The sequence below is a fragment of the Ascaphus truei genome, chromosome 14 (assembly GCF_040206685.1).
Source record: "Ascaphus truei isolate aAscTru1 chromosome 14, aAscTru1.hap1, whole genome shotgun sequence".
In the NCBI taxonomy this organism is placed as follows: domain Eukaryota; kingdom Metazoa; phylum Chordata; class Amphibia; order Anura; family Ascaphidae; genus Ascaphus; species Ascaphus truei.
This window is the reverse complement of record NC_134496.1, coordinates 23,075,012-23,091,574: the sequence shown is the minus strand read 5'-3', so window position 1 is coordinate 23,091,574 and position 16,563 is coordinate 23,075,012. Positions and strand designations below refer to the sequence as shown.

Here is a 16,563-nt window from a genome sequence, read left to right as displayed (position 1 = left end):
AGGCTCCGTTATGGGGGAAAAAATGGTTCAACCAAAGTAGAGTTTGGGTTGTTTGCCTCAGGGGCTGACCTTCTGTCTTACAGACTTCCTGGAGCAGGAATAGTACACAGCCTCAATAGATAGATGGTGACTTCTTTTCACTCGAAGGGAAGCGAGTGTGTAGCTGACTTAGTGCCATGTTGAGAAGTGGCGCATTGCTCGTACACAAGCTATGACGAATGTTTGCATCGGGCTTGTAAACACTTTAAATGCTGTCTGGTTTTCTCAAAGACCAATACGACTTGTAGAATTGTCTTCCCTATGGGAATTGGGGAATTGTACACTAGTACTTTTTTACTGGACAGGCGTGGAAATTCACACGCATGATTACGTGGTTTTCATATTGCAGAGGTGGCCAACTCCAGTCCTCAAGGGCCACCAACAGACCAGGTATTGGGGATATCCCTGCTTCAGTACAGATGGCTTTCGAAGACTGAGCCACTGATTGTCACCTGTGCTGAATGAAGGATATCCTTAAAATCTGGTTTGTTGGTGGCCCTCGAGGACTGAAGTTGACCTCTCCTGGTCTACAGCTAGAGTGCAGTACAAAGCTTTTCTTGGGCAATAAAAAGGCAGAATTTGTTTTAAGCCCAGAGCCAGTTTGCGCTGATCTTCATCTGATTGTTTATTGATGGCACCCTGGTTTCGAGCATCATATGTACTAAGCCTAACATATTTCCGCACAGCCAAGAAGAAGAAAGTGAAGATGAAGACGATACACAGAGCTCCAAGTCAGAGGACCAGCATTACTATTCAAACCCAATCCGGGATGAAATGTCTGACTCTAAATCCATGAAATACTCCGAAATGAGTGAAGAGAAACGCGCCAAACTAAGGGAAATAGAGGTCAGTACAAAACCCCAAAATGCTGGCCTTTGCCAACATTCTCAAGGGCCACCAACAAGTCAGGTTTTCATGATATCCATGCTTCAGCACAGGTGACTCAGCCAGTCTTTGACTGAGCCACCTGTGCTGAAGCAGCATTATCCCTAATACCTGACCAGTTGGTTGTTCTTGAGGGCTGAAGTTGGCCACCCCTGCTTGCAGTTGATTTATTACCTCTTTATACACCCAGAAATTCCTATTGAAAATGCACTCTTGAGAGAAGTCCCAGTATTACATGTTGGTGGTCTGTGAGAAACCTCCCACTCTTGCTTAGTGGGCGTCTCAAACAATTCCGTCAATTCTTTGCTTCTTTTTCTTACCAGGTAAAAGTAATGAAATTCCAAGATGAGATTGAATTGGGAAAAAGGCCAAAGAAACCTGGACAGAGCATTCAAGAGCAAGTGGAACACTATCGGGACAAGCTGCTTCAGAGGGTATGATCCACTGGGGGGTTTGGGGGGAGCGGGGCGGGACAAGAGAGAGCGAATCATTGCTGGAATAGATGTCTGAATTCATGAATACCTTTGCTGCTGTTGGGTTAAATGATACGAAAAAAGAGGCATTTATGGCACTCCATAACCCTTAAAACACAGTAGTATTCAGCAGAGGTACTCGCATAAATCCAACGTTCCACTAGTGTAGGGGATTCCACCACATGGCTCGTGGTGCTGGTGTCTTAGCTTCCCACAGCTCGTGAATGGGAATAAGCAAAAACACAATGTCTTAGCGCACTCCGTGCAGGGAAGCAAGCGCGAGAGCGTCACAGCTGAGGCCCCAAAACAGATGTTTCAAAATCTTCAAGCTTTATTAGCAAACGTCTATTAAAATAGTGTACATGGATCCAACTCGAGCATAGCCTAACGCATTTCGCTCTGTGGTCAGCGTGAAACATCATGTTTTTTTACCTGAGCCTTCATCAGAGGTGGGCATTGGCTTGGGAATCGCCAATATTCTGTCTCTAGATGCCACGCACTGCCTGAACAAACTACCCTATTTTCACAATTCAGTAGCATTTGCGTTGTATAGTAGAAATGCCGTGGTATGCAATGTTTGGGATATGATGGTGCTTCGTAGAGGGATAATGTTGTGATGTTTCTCCAGAAGAATCAGAAGGATACTCCTTCGTAGTCTTTAGCTGCTTTTGTTCAGCACATAATCTCGGGATTCTATTCAATTGGTCTACACAAGACAAACCTCGGTTTTTTTGGTAGATCGGACTGAATTGTTGCATAGTTTTCTTTGTTCTTCCCCTCTAATTTTTGCACCTCACCATGCTACATAAGGCTTGGTCCATAGTGGAGGATGCATGGCGTCATGCGCCTGTTGCCTGAGCGATCTGTGGACTCGGATCGCTCGAGACAGGGAGGCGTGGCCGTGACATCACCAGGCCGTCTTTTCAAAAATCTGCTGCGTTTCCTCACATGCGCGGTCACGCGCCTATGGCCCAGCCCCATAGATCTAATGCATTTTGTTCGCATCGCAGGCACCAGCTCTTGCACTATGAGCCTCGATTATAGTGCGTGCGAGAACAAAATGCAGTAGCTCTGTCAAACGGGCCATAGTATATTCACCGGAGCCGCAGATTTTTTATTTTTTTTCTGAAGGACTTAAGATCACTGGCGTCTGCAGGGGTGCAGCCATGACGTCACGCGGCTGGTTCACCCTCATTGGCTGAACCGGCACCGCGATGTGGCCATCGCTCGGCCACCGCGCCAAAAGACAAAAATGTTGTCTTGGCAAAGAACGTCGTGCATCTCGCTTTCTGCAGGTGCGTGCACACAGGCCGACTGGGGGCCACATCTTGTTCGGGCCACGCATGCCATAGCTTGTGCAGCCACGAGCAATGGGAACGAGGTCTAACATTGCAGTCCTAGCGAAGGTTCGAGAAAAGGGGACGATGCAACGTTTAATTTCCCTGAAAAGGAGGCGCTTGTGGTGATTTGATATACCTTGCAATGCTCTAATTGCGGTGCGCAAACTAGGGGTCGCGCGGGGTTTACAGACACCGCGCGCTTGCCGAAGGCACTTAAGCAAAGGCCTCTATAAACCTCACTTACCTTGGCTCCGGCTTCTTACACGCGTCGCCATGGCAACGCGGCGTCAAATGACGCAGTGAGGTCATGCCGTCGCCGAAGCAAAGGTATGGGGGGGGTGCGCGGAAGGAGGGGAACTGCCGGCAGGGGGGCACAGGGATAAAAGTTTGCGCTCCCCTGCTCTAAATCACTATAGACTGCCACATACTCCTTTCAGTGGAAGAATGTCCCAGTGAACAAAAGTAGGGGATAAGTCAATAGTCCTTTTGGTTCATTAGAGCATTAGATTAGTATCGAAGTGAAATGTTCAAGGAAAGGTGTAGGGTATCTGTAACAATAGCTCACCTGTAGTCTGTTGCTTATCGGATGGCCACCTGGCTCTCTGTGCCGCGTGTCTTTCATCTGACAAAGTTTCAATCCCACTGATGAGTTGTGTGAAACAGGAACCCTTTTTTCTGCAGTAGCCAATTGATTCTTGACGATATAGAGAATCTGTGTTATGGAAATGTGTATTGGGTCGGTAAGGTTTCTAGGATTTTCCTCACCAGAATAAATTGCCTGGTGTTGAGTAACAGCCATGTTATGCTGGTGCTGTGGGACAAGACTAAATTCTTCCTAGCTAGAAACGCATGTTCGGTTGTCTGTTGACTTTCCCAAAGTGCCATAGATAAGTATTTATACCCTGAGCCCCCTTTGTAAATATCTTTTAGGAATTATTTTTCACAGCAGCTGAATAAACACCTTCAGCTTGGAGGAGTACTATTTTATACTAGTGCAGTATTAAATTAGAGGCTTCCTCAGTCTTGACCTTGAGAATGGGAACTCTTAGGTCATGATCTTAATCAGTTGCCGCACTATGAATAGAAGTACATGGTGCACCAAAGCTTTCAAGACCACTTACACTCCGTGTGTCCGTGTCCATCCAATAAAGCTAATGCCATCAGCTACATTACGTCTAAAGGAAGGATCTCTGTTCGGAAACTTCTATATTAATTCCTACCAGAGGTGGGAACAGCTGTCCAGCTTCCCCCTACATACTGTTTAATAGCTAGACCTAAATAACGCCAAACGTAAACAGGGATAACATTCAAACATTACAACAAAAATTGTATTTGAGAAGAGAAGAAAAATCCCATTTAAAAATAAACAAATGTGAGTAATAAGTCTCCATGTGATTTCTGAGATTAGCGTTAGTTTCTCACTATTAGGACTGATTTTCCAGGTGGATAACGGCAGCAGACGGCGCCTACATGAGCGTCAGTCAGATCTGTGCTTGTAACAAAGTTCATTGCTGAAAACGTCTGCTCCCAAACCAAATTATGGGGAATAAATGTCATTTTCATTTATTTATCTAAATTGTGTTCATTTTCAAAATGTATGTTAATATTCCGAAGTTTCCCCTGTCACGACAGGTTGGCCACCCCTGGCTTGGGCATTACCTCTTAAAGCAGGACTACAATGTTTTCTTCTTGCTTTGTTTAATTTTTGTAGTTATAAGATTGAAGCGGGGGGGTCTCCGGAGCTGAACTACGTTAATTTCAACTACAGGGACCCCCCGTTTCCTGAGATACTTACCTTTTTGTAGGGGGTGCCGGCATCGCGTTCATGTTGAAATGTCCATCATGTGAGCCAATAGGAAGCCACTAGGGATGGCGTCAGGGCTTCCTATTGGCCTGCAAGGCACAGGACATTTTAAACACCGCCATTTCGATAGACCAACAAGCCCTGTCGCAGCTACTGGCTGCAGAGAGATACTGCCACCCCCTACGGAGGTAAGTGTCTTGGGAATTAGGGGGTCCCCAGAGCTGAAATTAACACAGTTCAGCGCCGGAGGCCCCCTGCTTCAAGCCTATAGCTAAAATAAAATGCAATCTGGAGTGCTGCTTTAACCTAAAGGTGGCAACACCTGGTAAACATAAGAATCATTTCCAGTTAATTCAGTGGGTTTATTAGTGTATTGTATACACACTGCTCCAAAGCACAGTATAAAGTATAAAGTGCACTTCAGGAACTTTCAGACAGAACCGTTTTGGGCACAATGGCCTAATCGGGTAGCCAACTCCAATCCTCCATGGCCACCAACAGGTCAGGTTTTTAGGATATACCTGCTTCAGCACAAGTGGCTCAATCTGATTGAGCCACCTATGCTGAAGCAGGGATATCTCGAATACCTGGCTTGTTGGTGGCTCATAAGGACTGGAGTTGGCCACCCCTGTTCTAAATGAATTTGTATTGCCCATTTATGAATTAATCGCTCTACCACCATATTCTGAATTGTGAATTGACAGTGGCTATGGTTTCCATGGATTATTTAAATCCTAAATGGATATGCTTTGACGGCATTAAAAAGCCGTTGTTGTTGTTGTTTTTTATGACTTGGTATTTGAGTTGTAACACTGTACTACTGTGTGTGTCTTTTATTCAGGAGCGGGAGAAAGTGATGGAAAGGGAAAGAGAGAGAGACCGGGATAAGAAAGATAAGGACAAGTTTGATTACCGGACAAAAGACAAGAAGGACAAAGAGGATACCACCCCAACCAGAAAAGAGAGGTGAGTTGTTATAGCAGGGTGATTCCAACCAGGAAAGAGATGGGGAAAGATAACAATTGATGGATACACTTCACCCCACTCAGAGGACCCTAAGGTCGCAGGCATGGCAGGCGCTGAGCCGCGCTCAAGCTGGGCAGTGAGCCCCTGCAGCCGCAATGAGAGCGGCTTTAGCAGGGGCTCGCGCACACTTCCGCAGGCGTGCGGAAGCGTAGCCGACAAGTCAATTTTAGTTTCGGCACTCACGGGAGCGCAGGGCCAGTCACGTGCGCGGTTCGCCCAATGAGGGCGACCCAGCTCCGTGACGTCACTGACACGCCCACGGATGGCGCGCGAACTAAGGCCAGGCAAAGCACCTGCTTTCCCTCAGCCTCAGCGCGCCTCCGCACGGCTAAAGTCATTATGGACTTAGCCTTAGAAAGAGATTGCAACTTTAAGGCGTGTGTACCGTCGCATTAATGTTGCACTGTTGCAATTTTCTTCTGCAAATATTCTTTTATTATGGGGGGTCTTGTTTTCTAAAATAGATGACCAACTAATTTTCCAACCCGCTTTTGTTTTTTTAAACAAGAAATTGATGAATTGTGACTAAATTAGTCTGTGTGGATCTGTAGTTCAGTTTTGTCCTTTCACATAGCTCTTTAATACACTGCAGAGCTCTGCGCTTATGAATGCGCATTTACATTTTTTTTAACAACCCCACACTAGCATAATACATATATCCATAGCTATACGTAACCCCCACACACCCCACCACCACACACATGGTATTTGTGATCGGTGACGTTTGATTAATGCATTCCATTCACAGTAGATATAATAATTTGATATGTAATTGGTTACTGACCTCCCTGCTGCACCTTCTGGATATTGGTCAATAGAACGGCTTCCTTGTCTCTTGAATACCATTAGGAAAAGACGTCACAGCGGGTCCCCCAGCCCATCACGCAGTAGCAGCAGCAGGCGAGGGAAATCTCCGTCCCCGAAATCTGAGCGCTCAGAGAGGTCTGAAAGATCATCCCACAAGGACATCTCCCGATCCAGGTCATCTCATAAAGACTCGCCCAGGGACATCAGTAAAAAGGCCACCAAACGGTAAGGAAAAGGCCTTGTGCTACTGTCCGATTTCTATGCCTGACCTCTTATGCTTATTGGATGACATGTTTTTGGGCAGTGAGTGCCCTCTTCAGACTGGCAAGGCACACAAATAATCATAAAGATCTTTAAATCCTGTAAAATAGCTACTTCTACAAATGAAATAAACCATGTTTTCTTAAGCATTTTTTTATTGGTGGTGTATTTCTAAGAAACCACCTATACCTCCTAATACATACATTGTGATGGTGAGCTGCAATCTTTCTCAGGGATAAGATCCATTTCTCCCTCAACTTTCACAGTGGTAGTCCCCAGTGCCCACCCCTTGCGCTTCTGGAGGAGTTCAGTACGACATTCTTGGGATGTAGTGTTATTTTTGGAGAGCTTTGTGTTTGGTTTTGTTCTCCTAGGAGCATCATTTTTCGTCGTTATACCCGACAACAGGGTTTCTCAACTCCAGTCCTCAAGACCCCCCCAACAGGTCGGCTTTTAAGGATATCCCACCTTCAGCACAGGTGGCTCAATCCGTGGCTTGATTGAGCCACTTGTGCTGAAGCAGGGATATCCTTAAAACCTCGCCTGTTGGGGCATCTCGAGGACTGGAGTTGAGAACCCCTTTCCCTACAAGCCCTTCCCTACTGTATTGTGAACAGGACAAGAGAACGTATTTTAAGCTTCTGTTTGTGTCCGTGTTCTTCCATCCAGCAGCCAATTAATCTCACTGTGCATTGCATTGTTATCTCCTCAGCAGTGGGCTGAAGTTTACTCTTCTATACAGATCCTATGATTTATTTATTTTTAAAGAAGTCCTAGCAGCTTCAGTTTCTGTAACCTGTCCCCTTGTACTCATTCATATTACAGTGCAAGTCAGAGTACAGGTTACAGAAAGCGAAGCTGCAGGGACTACTTATAAAATAATCGGTGCTGTAGGGACAGACTGGCTGCTATTTCGTTGTAGTATTGTTTTTGTTATCAGCTTCAGTGTCTGAAACACTGAACTGTGCATATATATATAAAAAAAAAAGGACCGGTTATCATGTGAAATTCAGACTACTCTGCAAAGCTCTGCTGGGATGTCTCTTTAAATGGTGCATACATTGCAGTCTGATTTGCTATTAAAAGGAGTAAAACAAAGTTCTGGCACAAGGAAAGCCTTGTAATCACATTGTAATGTGGGTTTCAGGCATTGAATCAGCAGATGTCAGTATTCACTATTAAATCTGTAAACCTAAACTTGGTTGGCTGTCTGGGAGGGTTGTCAGATCTGCAGCATCAAAGACAAATGTGTCCAGAGAGGGCAATATAATGCTGTACAGTGCTGTTTATCCAGAGTTGCCTTGCATACTGAAGAGAAAATCTCCAGAAGTAGATAGTGTGGGTTATTTACAGATTTTGGAGCCATCTTGATATTTGGCAGAGTTGATGAACATTATAGGAAAGAGACATTAACAACACGTTACACCTGTGTGCTATTCATGGGTTGCTCAACTCTAGTCCTTAAGCTCCCTTCTGCACAGGTAGCTCAATCAGCTGAAGCTGGGAAAACCTGCAACCCTGACCTTTTTGGGGGTGTTGAGGGCTGGATTTTAGCACCCCTGTGCTATACGACTCTTATTCCTCTCGGCGCAACTGAATATTTCCCATCTTGTGTGACAGGTCACCGTCTGGCTCCAGGACGCCCAAGCGGTCTCGAAGGTCGCGATCAAAGTCTCCCAAAAAGTCTGTGAAAAAGTCCAGGTCGCAGTCCAGATCACCTCACAGATCTCACAAGAAGTCAAAGAAAAGCAAACACTGACCCCACGTTCCCCAAACTTTTTTTTTCTTTTTTTTATGAAGTTGTAATTTACTGAAAATGCTTTTTTTTTTTTCTTTTTGTGCCTGAGCAGTCTGTTTAAAAAATGTACAAAAAAAAAATAACGAAAAAAGCTAGAAAAACAAATTAAATTGACAAAAAAAAAACGCATTCCTACATTTTATGTGAATGCATGTGTATACTTATACGTAACTGCATCTGTAGAGCTGTCACTGTTTTATATTGTACAAAAAAAAGGATCTTCACCGTGGTTCTGTATTTCCCTAAAATGAAACATTTTGTGCTAGGAATTTCATCAACTGTCTGTATCTGATCTGCTGGCGGTAGTGTCTTATTTTATTTTTTTTTGTGTCTGTTTTAGGATGTTGTGACAAAGCAAAAACTGTTCCCCAGTCCTCTTTTTTGTAGCTTTGACAATTTACGTTAGATTTCAAATAAAATCTGAACTGATTTTAAGGGTCGATTTTTGTGGGCGTCCTGGTTATGTAGGCGGACACGGTGGGTGGTGGATAGATATCAGTCTATGGAAAGCAGCTTATTAATATGCAGGCTTCATGGCTAAGTTATGAGTGGTCTTGTGCTTTCTAAACGAACGACAACAGTTCTAGGTGGTTCTGTTATCTCCCGTACCCCAAAGGTCCTTCCAATTCAATGAAAGGATCAACCTCGACATCTTTAGTCCTGTTGCATCCCTGATCAGCGTTATATGCAGGGGTCTCTAAGCTGCGGAGTACAATTTAAACAAATCTTAGTGGTTTAGTGAGGTAGGGCTCGTTTTGTGCTTAGGTGAGAAAGTGGGGTCAAATAAGTAATCAACATTTGCAAATGTTTAGCCTGTGTTTTGTCAGGCACAATAGCACATGTCCCTGCAATATAACCTCAGGCACCTGGGAGAGAACACGTCATCGTTTTATTGTGTAACCACCTTTAGGATTATTAGTGTTGCTCGAGGGTCACATGGATTTGCACACCAATATTCTGCAGCATTTTGTGGATGCCGGGAGTTATTGTCTGTGAAATTATTCAGCGGTTAATGATTATCCTTGTATGCAAATTTACTGTTGATATACATGAATTAACTCTCCAAGTTGAATCAACTTGCATCTCATGGACCTTTTTCTCTTGTTTTTACATTCTTTGTAAAATGTCAAACGCCCACGACCCGGAATGAACACTTTTCGGTGGCTTGGTATGTTTAAACTCGCCCATCCATTTTAACAGGGAAACTCCATGAAACGTAGCAGAGAAAGATATATATAATTATAACCCAACTCTAAGAGTAGCCTACTGCTGTGCCAATTAGACTTTAATGGGTACGTCCTATGTTAAAGTCGAATGCGCGTGGCACATTTCAGAAGTGCATAACAGTTTAATTAAATCACTTCATTTTCATGTATCTTCTATTTTCAAATAAATGTAAAAACAAATCTATAACTGGTTTTTCTTTCTGGAATTGAAGTGTTCTTGTTCTGCGAATATATTTGTTCTATAGTGAGCGTGTGTGCTCACATTCGCATGTCTCAGACAGGTCTGCAACTCTACTTTTCACCATTACAGGCAGTCCTCGGTTATCCGACACAATGCGTTACTCAAAATGGCGTTGTAAAGCGAAACGTTATAAAGCGAAACACGCTTTCCCATAGGAACACTGTTTAAATGAAAGGTTCCGTTCCTGAAGGCATTTTTAACACTAAAATACACCAAATATTTTATGCAGGCAATAAGATATGCAGCACACACATAAATTATATAATGTATATACTGTATTATATATATAATATAACATCAAATATAATAATATAATGTATAATATAATATTATATAGTATAAAATTATATATATACGCTCTTACGACGCTTTGCAACGTTGTTTATGTGAATGCGTATATATATACACACATACAAAGCGTTGTAAGAGCGTTGGATAAGCCATTTTGGCGTTGTAAAAATGAATATAGGTGTGCATTGCACAGCGTTGGATAAGCCATTCGTTGTAAAGCGAAGCGTTGTAAAACGGGGACTGCCTGTATCTCTTAGCATACAATGCTTCCACTGCAGCTAGGGATTCTGGGTAATGACATGCAAATGAGCACAGTGTCACCGTTTACGTCATATCCATTTTAACGGAAACCCTATAAGCGTCTGCCTGCCGTATTACACAGCTTTTTCAGCAGAGCGTTGGTTACAGAAGTGCAGAGATAGTAACCCTACTCAGACGGCAATTTCGACCTTTTGGGTCTCAGTGTTAGGATGGTTACACGTTGCAAAGCCAATATAACCATCCCACATTGAAGAGACACACAAGGTCGAAATAGCGGCCTGTGAGTACAGTTACTGGCTATGCACTTGTTAGACCTGAAAATCTATATAATATGACAGGCATACGGTTATATGGGTCCCATGTTAAAATGGATAAGAAGCAAATGAGCACTCGCATTTTGCATGTCATTTCCCAGAATCCCTGGCTGCAGTGGATGCATTGTATGCTAAGAGATCATGGGGTTGGCAAGGTTGCAGACCTGTTAGACATGGGTATATACTTGTGAGCACATTCACATCATAACTTTAACGTGAGATTATCATGGTAGCGATAAACTACAATGGGCTCTGGGGAGAACTCTCTTTTTACCTCTGGGATACTTAATATTTCAAAACGCTTTAAATCTATGGAACAAAGCTTCTGAATAACAATAACGGAAGCTTTCAAAGTTCAAGAGGAGATCTAAAAACATAACCTTTAAAAAAAAAAGCGTTTGGGACAGGTTGATGTTTTAAGCAGCTTGTGAAAGTTACAAATAAGCAGGTCAGAGTTACGACAATCTTTACCTCGCCTATGTGAAGTAATTAGTCTGCGGGAATACTGTATTTATTTATTTTATGCCAAAATTGTGGGATCTGCTGGTGTTACCTGTGTAGTGTTGGCGTCTTGCAAAATAACCCAGACCGTGATGGTATAACAAAAACAACATGCAATGTACTGTATTATAGCATCTTTGTAGCCACTGATTTGAAGAGGAAAATGTACTTGGGTGGGGGGGGAGAAGGACCCACAAGGGTGAAATAATGGGGCCCCAAAAAAAATTTTTTTGCTGAAGATGGATAAAGAAAAATTCTAGAAGCAATGAGCTTTTTCTCTGCTCTATATATGGAGGTTTCTTGACCCAAAATTGTACCATGTTTCCCTCAATATAAAAAGCCCTTTGTTTGCTTAAGCTCCTAGGCCAGGAGTGGCCAAGGGCCACCAAAAGGTCAGGTTTTAAAGCTGTTCCTGCTTCAGCACAGGTGTCTCAATCAATGACTGAGCCACCCGTGCTGAAGCGGGGGATAGCTTTAAAACCTGACCTGGAGGTGGCCTCGGCTGACCTTGGGTTGCGGGTTTATTGCATGTTCAAGTTTTACAGATGAAATAAGCTTGTTCCACCCCCTGGCACATTATGGTGGCATTTTCGGCGTTATCAGTGCCATTAAATCCTATGGAAGATTGTAGATATCTTGCGTTATGGGCGAGTGCAATAATCCTTACTACATCTCTACCTGCTGTCTGTGGCCTGACTACGTTAAATAATTTTTATTGTGCCATTATTACACGGTTACAGACCAATCCATGGCCAGTTCTCTCTTCCCAAAACGTTTGTTTAATTTTTTTTTTTTAAAGCCTACCTGAGCCTTCATCCTGGAAGCCCCACCCCCTCTGTACATCTTGTGCTGGGTAGGCACATTTCTTCTGTGTGCCAGAGTACGAGAACGGGGGGTTGAGGGGATCCACGGATATCCGGGAAACCACGGAGCACCTCCGGGTGCCCTTTGTGAAAAATAAAAACGTGAGCTGCTTTACATTCAATTTGTGCTGAAGTTCTAAGCAAAATAATCTCTTGTCAGACATTCAAGGTTAAATGCAGTTTAAAATAAATACAATTTCTGTTATTTAGAAAACCATGTGGGATACCCAACAGTAAAAACAGCAGGTCATGTTTAAGCAGGTTATTTCCACAGGGTTCCAGTCTTACAAAGCTAATGGAAAATGTTTGTAGTATTAACGTGCAGACCTTTCTATGATGATGGTGTATAGTTTCTGCACTTTATTTTCCATTGACATCATTTTTGCACATTCTCACAGGTATATAATTGTTAGTTGTAGACAGAAAAAAACAGTGTGTTAATGTCAACACATCTAGGCTAAAAATCAGTGCGCTACTCCACTTCAAACTCAATGCCAATATAGAATGGGAAGTCAAGGTGGGTCAAGTGACACACTCTCCCATCACTTGAATACCATATAATGTTCCCAATGCTTTCCATCTCTCCTCCAGTATTCTTAATTTCCCCTCACATGCTTTACTTTTCACTGTAAATGTTATAGCTATCTGACTCTCCTTATCTGCCACCAGGCTATGTGCATTATGTCATATGCCAGATACATCATCTACCAGGTACCACAACAAGTGGCTGATTTGCTTGTCAGAGAAATTGTAATAACTCGTAGAATCCAAACTAGAATGGATCCAATTTCCAAACATAAACATGCTCCTTGAGCACAGGAATCATCATGGAAAATGTGGTTCCGATATCTTGGTGTCTAAAAGCACAGTGAACAGACAGTATGGTACAGATATTAAGCGGGACCCCTTCCACCAGCCCAGCTACCCATGAAAAAGAAGCGGTCACAAGAGACTTATTTAGGTTCTAGGCCAAGAGTACTGAAAGCCGCTCCCACTCCATGTAATGTTTACAGTCCCCCCACTGTGACATACCTTGTACAGCACGGACACTTGATCTTTGTTTTGGGGTGATTGGCAAGCCGCTCTGACCACCCTCCACTTTAAAGGTTAAAGCAGAAGTACCGCAAAATGATTAACCAAGGTGTCTTCCAGCGCTGAAACACGTTAATTTCAGCGCCCCGGTTCCCGAGATAATTAGCAGTAAAGGTGCCGGCGCTCCTCATGGAGGAAATGGAAACATGGGCGCCACCAATGATGCTTCCTATTTGCTCACAGATCCCGTGAAGTTTGTTGGTCATATTGTTTCCCCAGGAGGACTTTAAACTCTGTATCTATACTGATCTGCATCTTGGTAACGGAGGATCGCTGGTGCTGAAAATAGTGCACTTCAACTCCGGTGGACTCCATGGTTCCAATTATGTCAAAAATTAAATAAAACAAATTCCCATCTAATTTTATTTTACATGGATGTAAAGCAGGGGGGTCCCCAAAGCTGAACCATGTTATTTTCAGTTCAGGGGACCCCTATGTTCCGAAGATGCCGGTGAAGGTTCCTCTGGTACTCCCTGGTTTTTAATTCTCCTGGGTCAAACGGGCCAATGTCATCCATGGCAGCTTCCTATTGGCCATTGTGACGCCATTTTGTACCCTCTGGAGGTGACTGAAACAAGCTCATTTTTTGGGGTTAGTATCTCGGGGAAACGGGGGGGGGGGGACCAGGAGCTGAAAACAGAGCTTCTCAGTACCTCCCATCCGAAAGCCCAGCGCTTCTCAGTACCTCCCATCAGAAAGCCCAGTATGGGTGGAACTGATGCTTTAAGTAGCCCCGGCCTTTAGTTCTGCTTGGGCAGTCCTGTTTGATATTGTCAGTTAGTAAACAGCAGCATGCGCACAGGTTTGCACCGCTGATGCAGTTCCAGTAATCTTGAGAAGCCTTTGGATATTCCACAGGCCGGATGAAGGAACAAAACACTTGGCTGTAAGAGGTAAGGTCTATTCTATCATTCTCTGCTTGGAACTTGCAGTGCTCCGTTAACCACTCTTCTGCCAGAGGTCTGCAACGCATTGCAGAGCTATAATAACAGCTGGCTTGCTTGCTCCCAAAATGTTCTTCATCTGGGATTATGTGCAGGTAGCGAAAACCACTGCTATACAGACATTCTATGTAGTGAAGTCCTTCTACGTATCGAAGATTGCTTTTCTAACCACACGTAAAACATCTTGGTTAATACACATGACTGGAAAGCACGTAATAGAGAAAGCGACATTCGTCAGAGTAGGGGAGAACATGATACACTATGAGGTCTCCTCTCCCCAGCACTCACATAGTAGCAGCACCCAAATATATCCTCTTAGATCAAACATGTAAAACAGCAATAACCTCCTGCTCAATGGGAAGCCATCTTTATTCCCCATTGTAAAATTGGGCCCATTGGCTGGGGAGGGGGAGAAGGGGTTAAGTTGGGGTCCATGTTGAAACGGATCAGAAGCAAAAGGTGACACTGTTCATTTGCATGTCATTACCCAGAATCCCTGGCTGCAGTGGGAGCACTGTATGCTGAGAGAGAGAACAGCGATTTACAATCAGTTTGTAATTCCAATACTAATCTATCCAACAAATATGACAACACAGACATAAGGATTTTAGTAAAACCAGTTATTATAACATACATGGTCAACCTCAGCTCATTTTTCCGCTGCTTTGCTGTATTTTAGACCTTATTAGGGGCGGGCAACTCCAGTTTTCAAGGGCCACTAACAGGTCAGGTTTTCCGTGCTTCAGCACAGGTAGCTCAATCAGAGACTCAGTCTGTATGACTGAGCCACCTGTGCTGAAGCAGGGATGACCTGACCTATTGTTGGCCCTTGAGGACTGGCATTGGCCTCCCCTGCTTTAGATTGAACAGCCTGGTTCTAATTTAGCTTTCTGCTCATCATACACAGAAACACCTGACCATACTCAGTGCCATCAAGTCAGTGAGTGTGGGGCATTAAAGAATGAGTTCATCTCGGACATAGACGCAGTAAGAGGTACGTTGAGGTCTTTGTTTTACTAGTTAAAGGATTAAACTGAATTTCTCTTCATATCTGTGTCCTCTAATCTGATTATAGCTTGGTCTCGCAACAAAAAAAAAAGTGCTATGTTGTGGAAAGGAAACTGCTAAAGAGTTTATCCCCCTTTCATGTGGGTTTCAGGCAAACACATTAACGTATAATAGGCAGGACATTCCCTACGACTGGATAAGCTTGTGTTCTGAAATGCAGTGCTACGTTCTCTATAGATTTCATACGCAAACTATGTATGTAGAACGCATCAATACATTCAGCACTATGGTGGAACACATTTTGTTTGTTTCTTCTACAATAAATAGATGGGGATATGGATTAATCTGATGGGTTCAATAATAGAGGATGCATTTAGCAGGGGTGCAGTACCCACATAGGCAAGAAAAAAGTAGTTGCCGCAATATATACAAGTCTGTGTGTATACTGTATTTATTTGAGCGTTCTTATCATGTAAACGTATCTGTTTTTGGAGTATGTTTAAGGGGCAGGAGAATTAGGCCTGGTCCCCACTGGCTACTGCAGCGCTCGCTATGGCGGGCACTGCGGGGACAAGAGCCGCCTCTCAATGGGGCCGGGCCCGCGCCTGCTGCGAGGGGGAGCCGCCGCGCAGCGTGGCAAGTTTTTCTTCCAGACCCGAAAATTGAGGTAGACACGGGCGATGAAGCGCTAGGCCACACCCCCTGGCGGTTCAGCCAATGAAGGCGAACCTGCCGGGTGATGTCATGGCCGCACCCCCGCCACTCCCTGCTGAGGTTCCTGGATGTGTGAAACGCGCGGGTCTCTTTAAGCAGCAGCCCACGCCGATTGACCCCTTTGTTTTGCATTTTCTTTTTTTACTTTAAGAGATCTCCTCTTGCCCTTTTCAGCGCTGTGTTTTTTTTGTGTGTAGGATGATTAATATTTCAAATGCTCCTGTGGAGGTTAAAATGGAGCTCTCCACAGAGCCCTGTGCAGTGTAAACGCCCATGGAAACACCAGAAGCTAGAGATTAAGGGGCCTATGCAGAGAGCAGCGGTAGAAATAATTGGAGAGTTTAAGAAAAACTAGATTTAATGGAGAGTTTTTATCTCCATATGCAGAAATTGTCGAAAATCGCAATTTCTGGCATGAATGCGTGTGGCGAGTTGAAAAGTGAGAGATGCGCGCTGCTGAAAGTGAAAAAAAAATCGCGCATTTTTTTTTTCCCCTATGGCCGGCGAGCTCCTGCTTCTTGCCAACTTTAGTTGGCGGAGCAAATTGAAGAAAATCGCTGCTAGATGGCGTTCGCGCCTTTCTGAATTTGGAAATTTTTCAAGCTGGCGAGATGTAGGTTCTCGCCAGCCGCGCGGCGAGATTTATAATTAGAAAAAAAAAATGGCGCGTTTTTC

The 16,563-nt window shown here is 43.9% G+C and overlaps 1 protein-coding gene and 1 long non-coding RNA gene across 6 annotated transcripts in view; one reads left to right on the top strand and one right to left on the bottom strand.

The window, feature by feature from the left end:
* The window catches only part of U2SURP (U2 snRNP associated SURP domain containing), a 93,576-nt gene extending 83,730 nt beyond the window's left edge, over positions 1-9,846 (top strand). For all 5 annotated transcript variants that reach the window (XM_075570093.1, XM_075570092.1, XM_075570091.1 and 2 more), the window contains 5 exons: positions 726-885; positions 1,248-1,358; positions 5,383-5,507; positions 6,417-6,599; positions 8,256-9,846. In XM_075570093.1, the coding sequence (XP_075426208.1) occupies positions 726-885; positions 1,248-1,358; positions 5,383-5,507; positions 6,417-6,599; positions 8,256-8,394 (718 nt within the window). In that variant the 3' untranslated portion in view covers positions 8,395-9,846. The remainder of the gene's footprint in view (positions 1-725; positions 886-1,247; positions 1,359-5,382; positions 5,508-6,416; positions 6,600-8,255) is intronic.
* The window catches only part of LOC142465802 (uncharacterized), a 39,891-nt gene that overhangs the window by 6,112 nt on the left and 17,216 nt on the right, over positions 1-16,563 (bottom strand). The window contains exon 2 of the long non-coding RNA XR_012787981.1: positions 3,303-3,449. This is a non-coding gene — a long non-coding RNA (uncharacterized LOC142465802). The remainder of the gene's footprint in view (positions 1-3,302; positions 3,450-16,563) is intronic.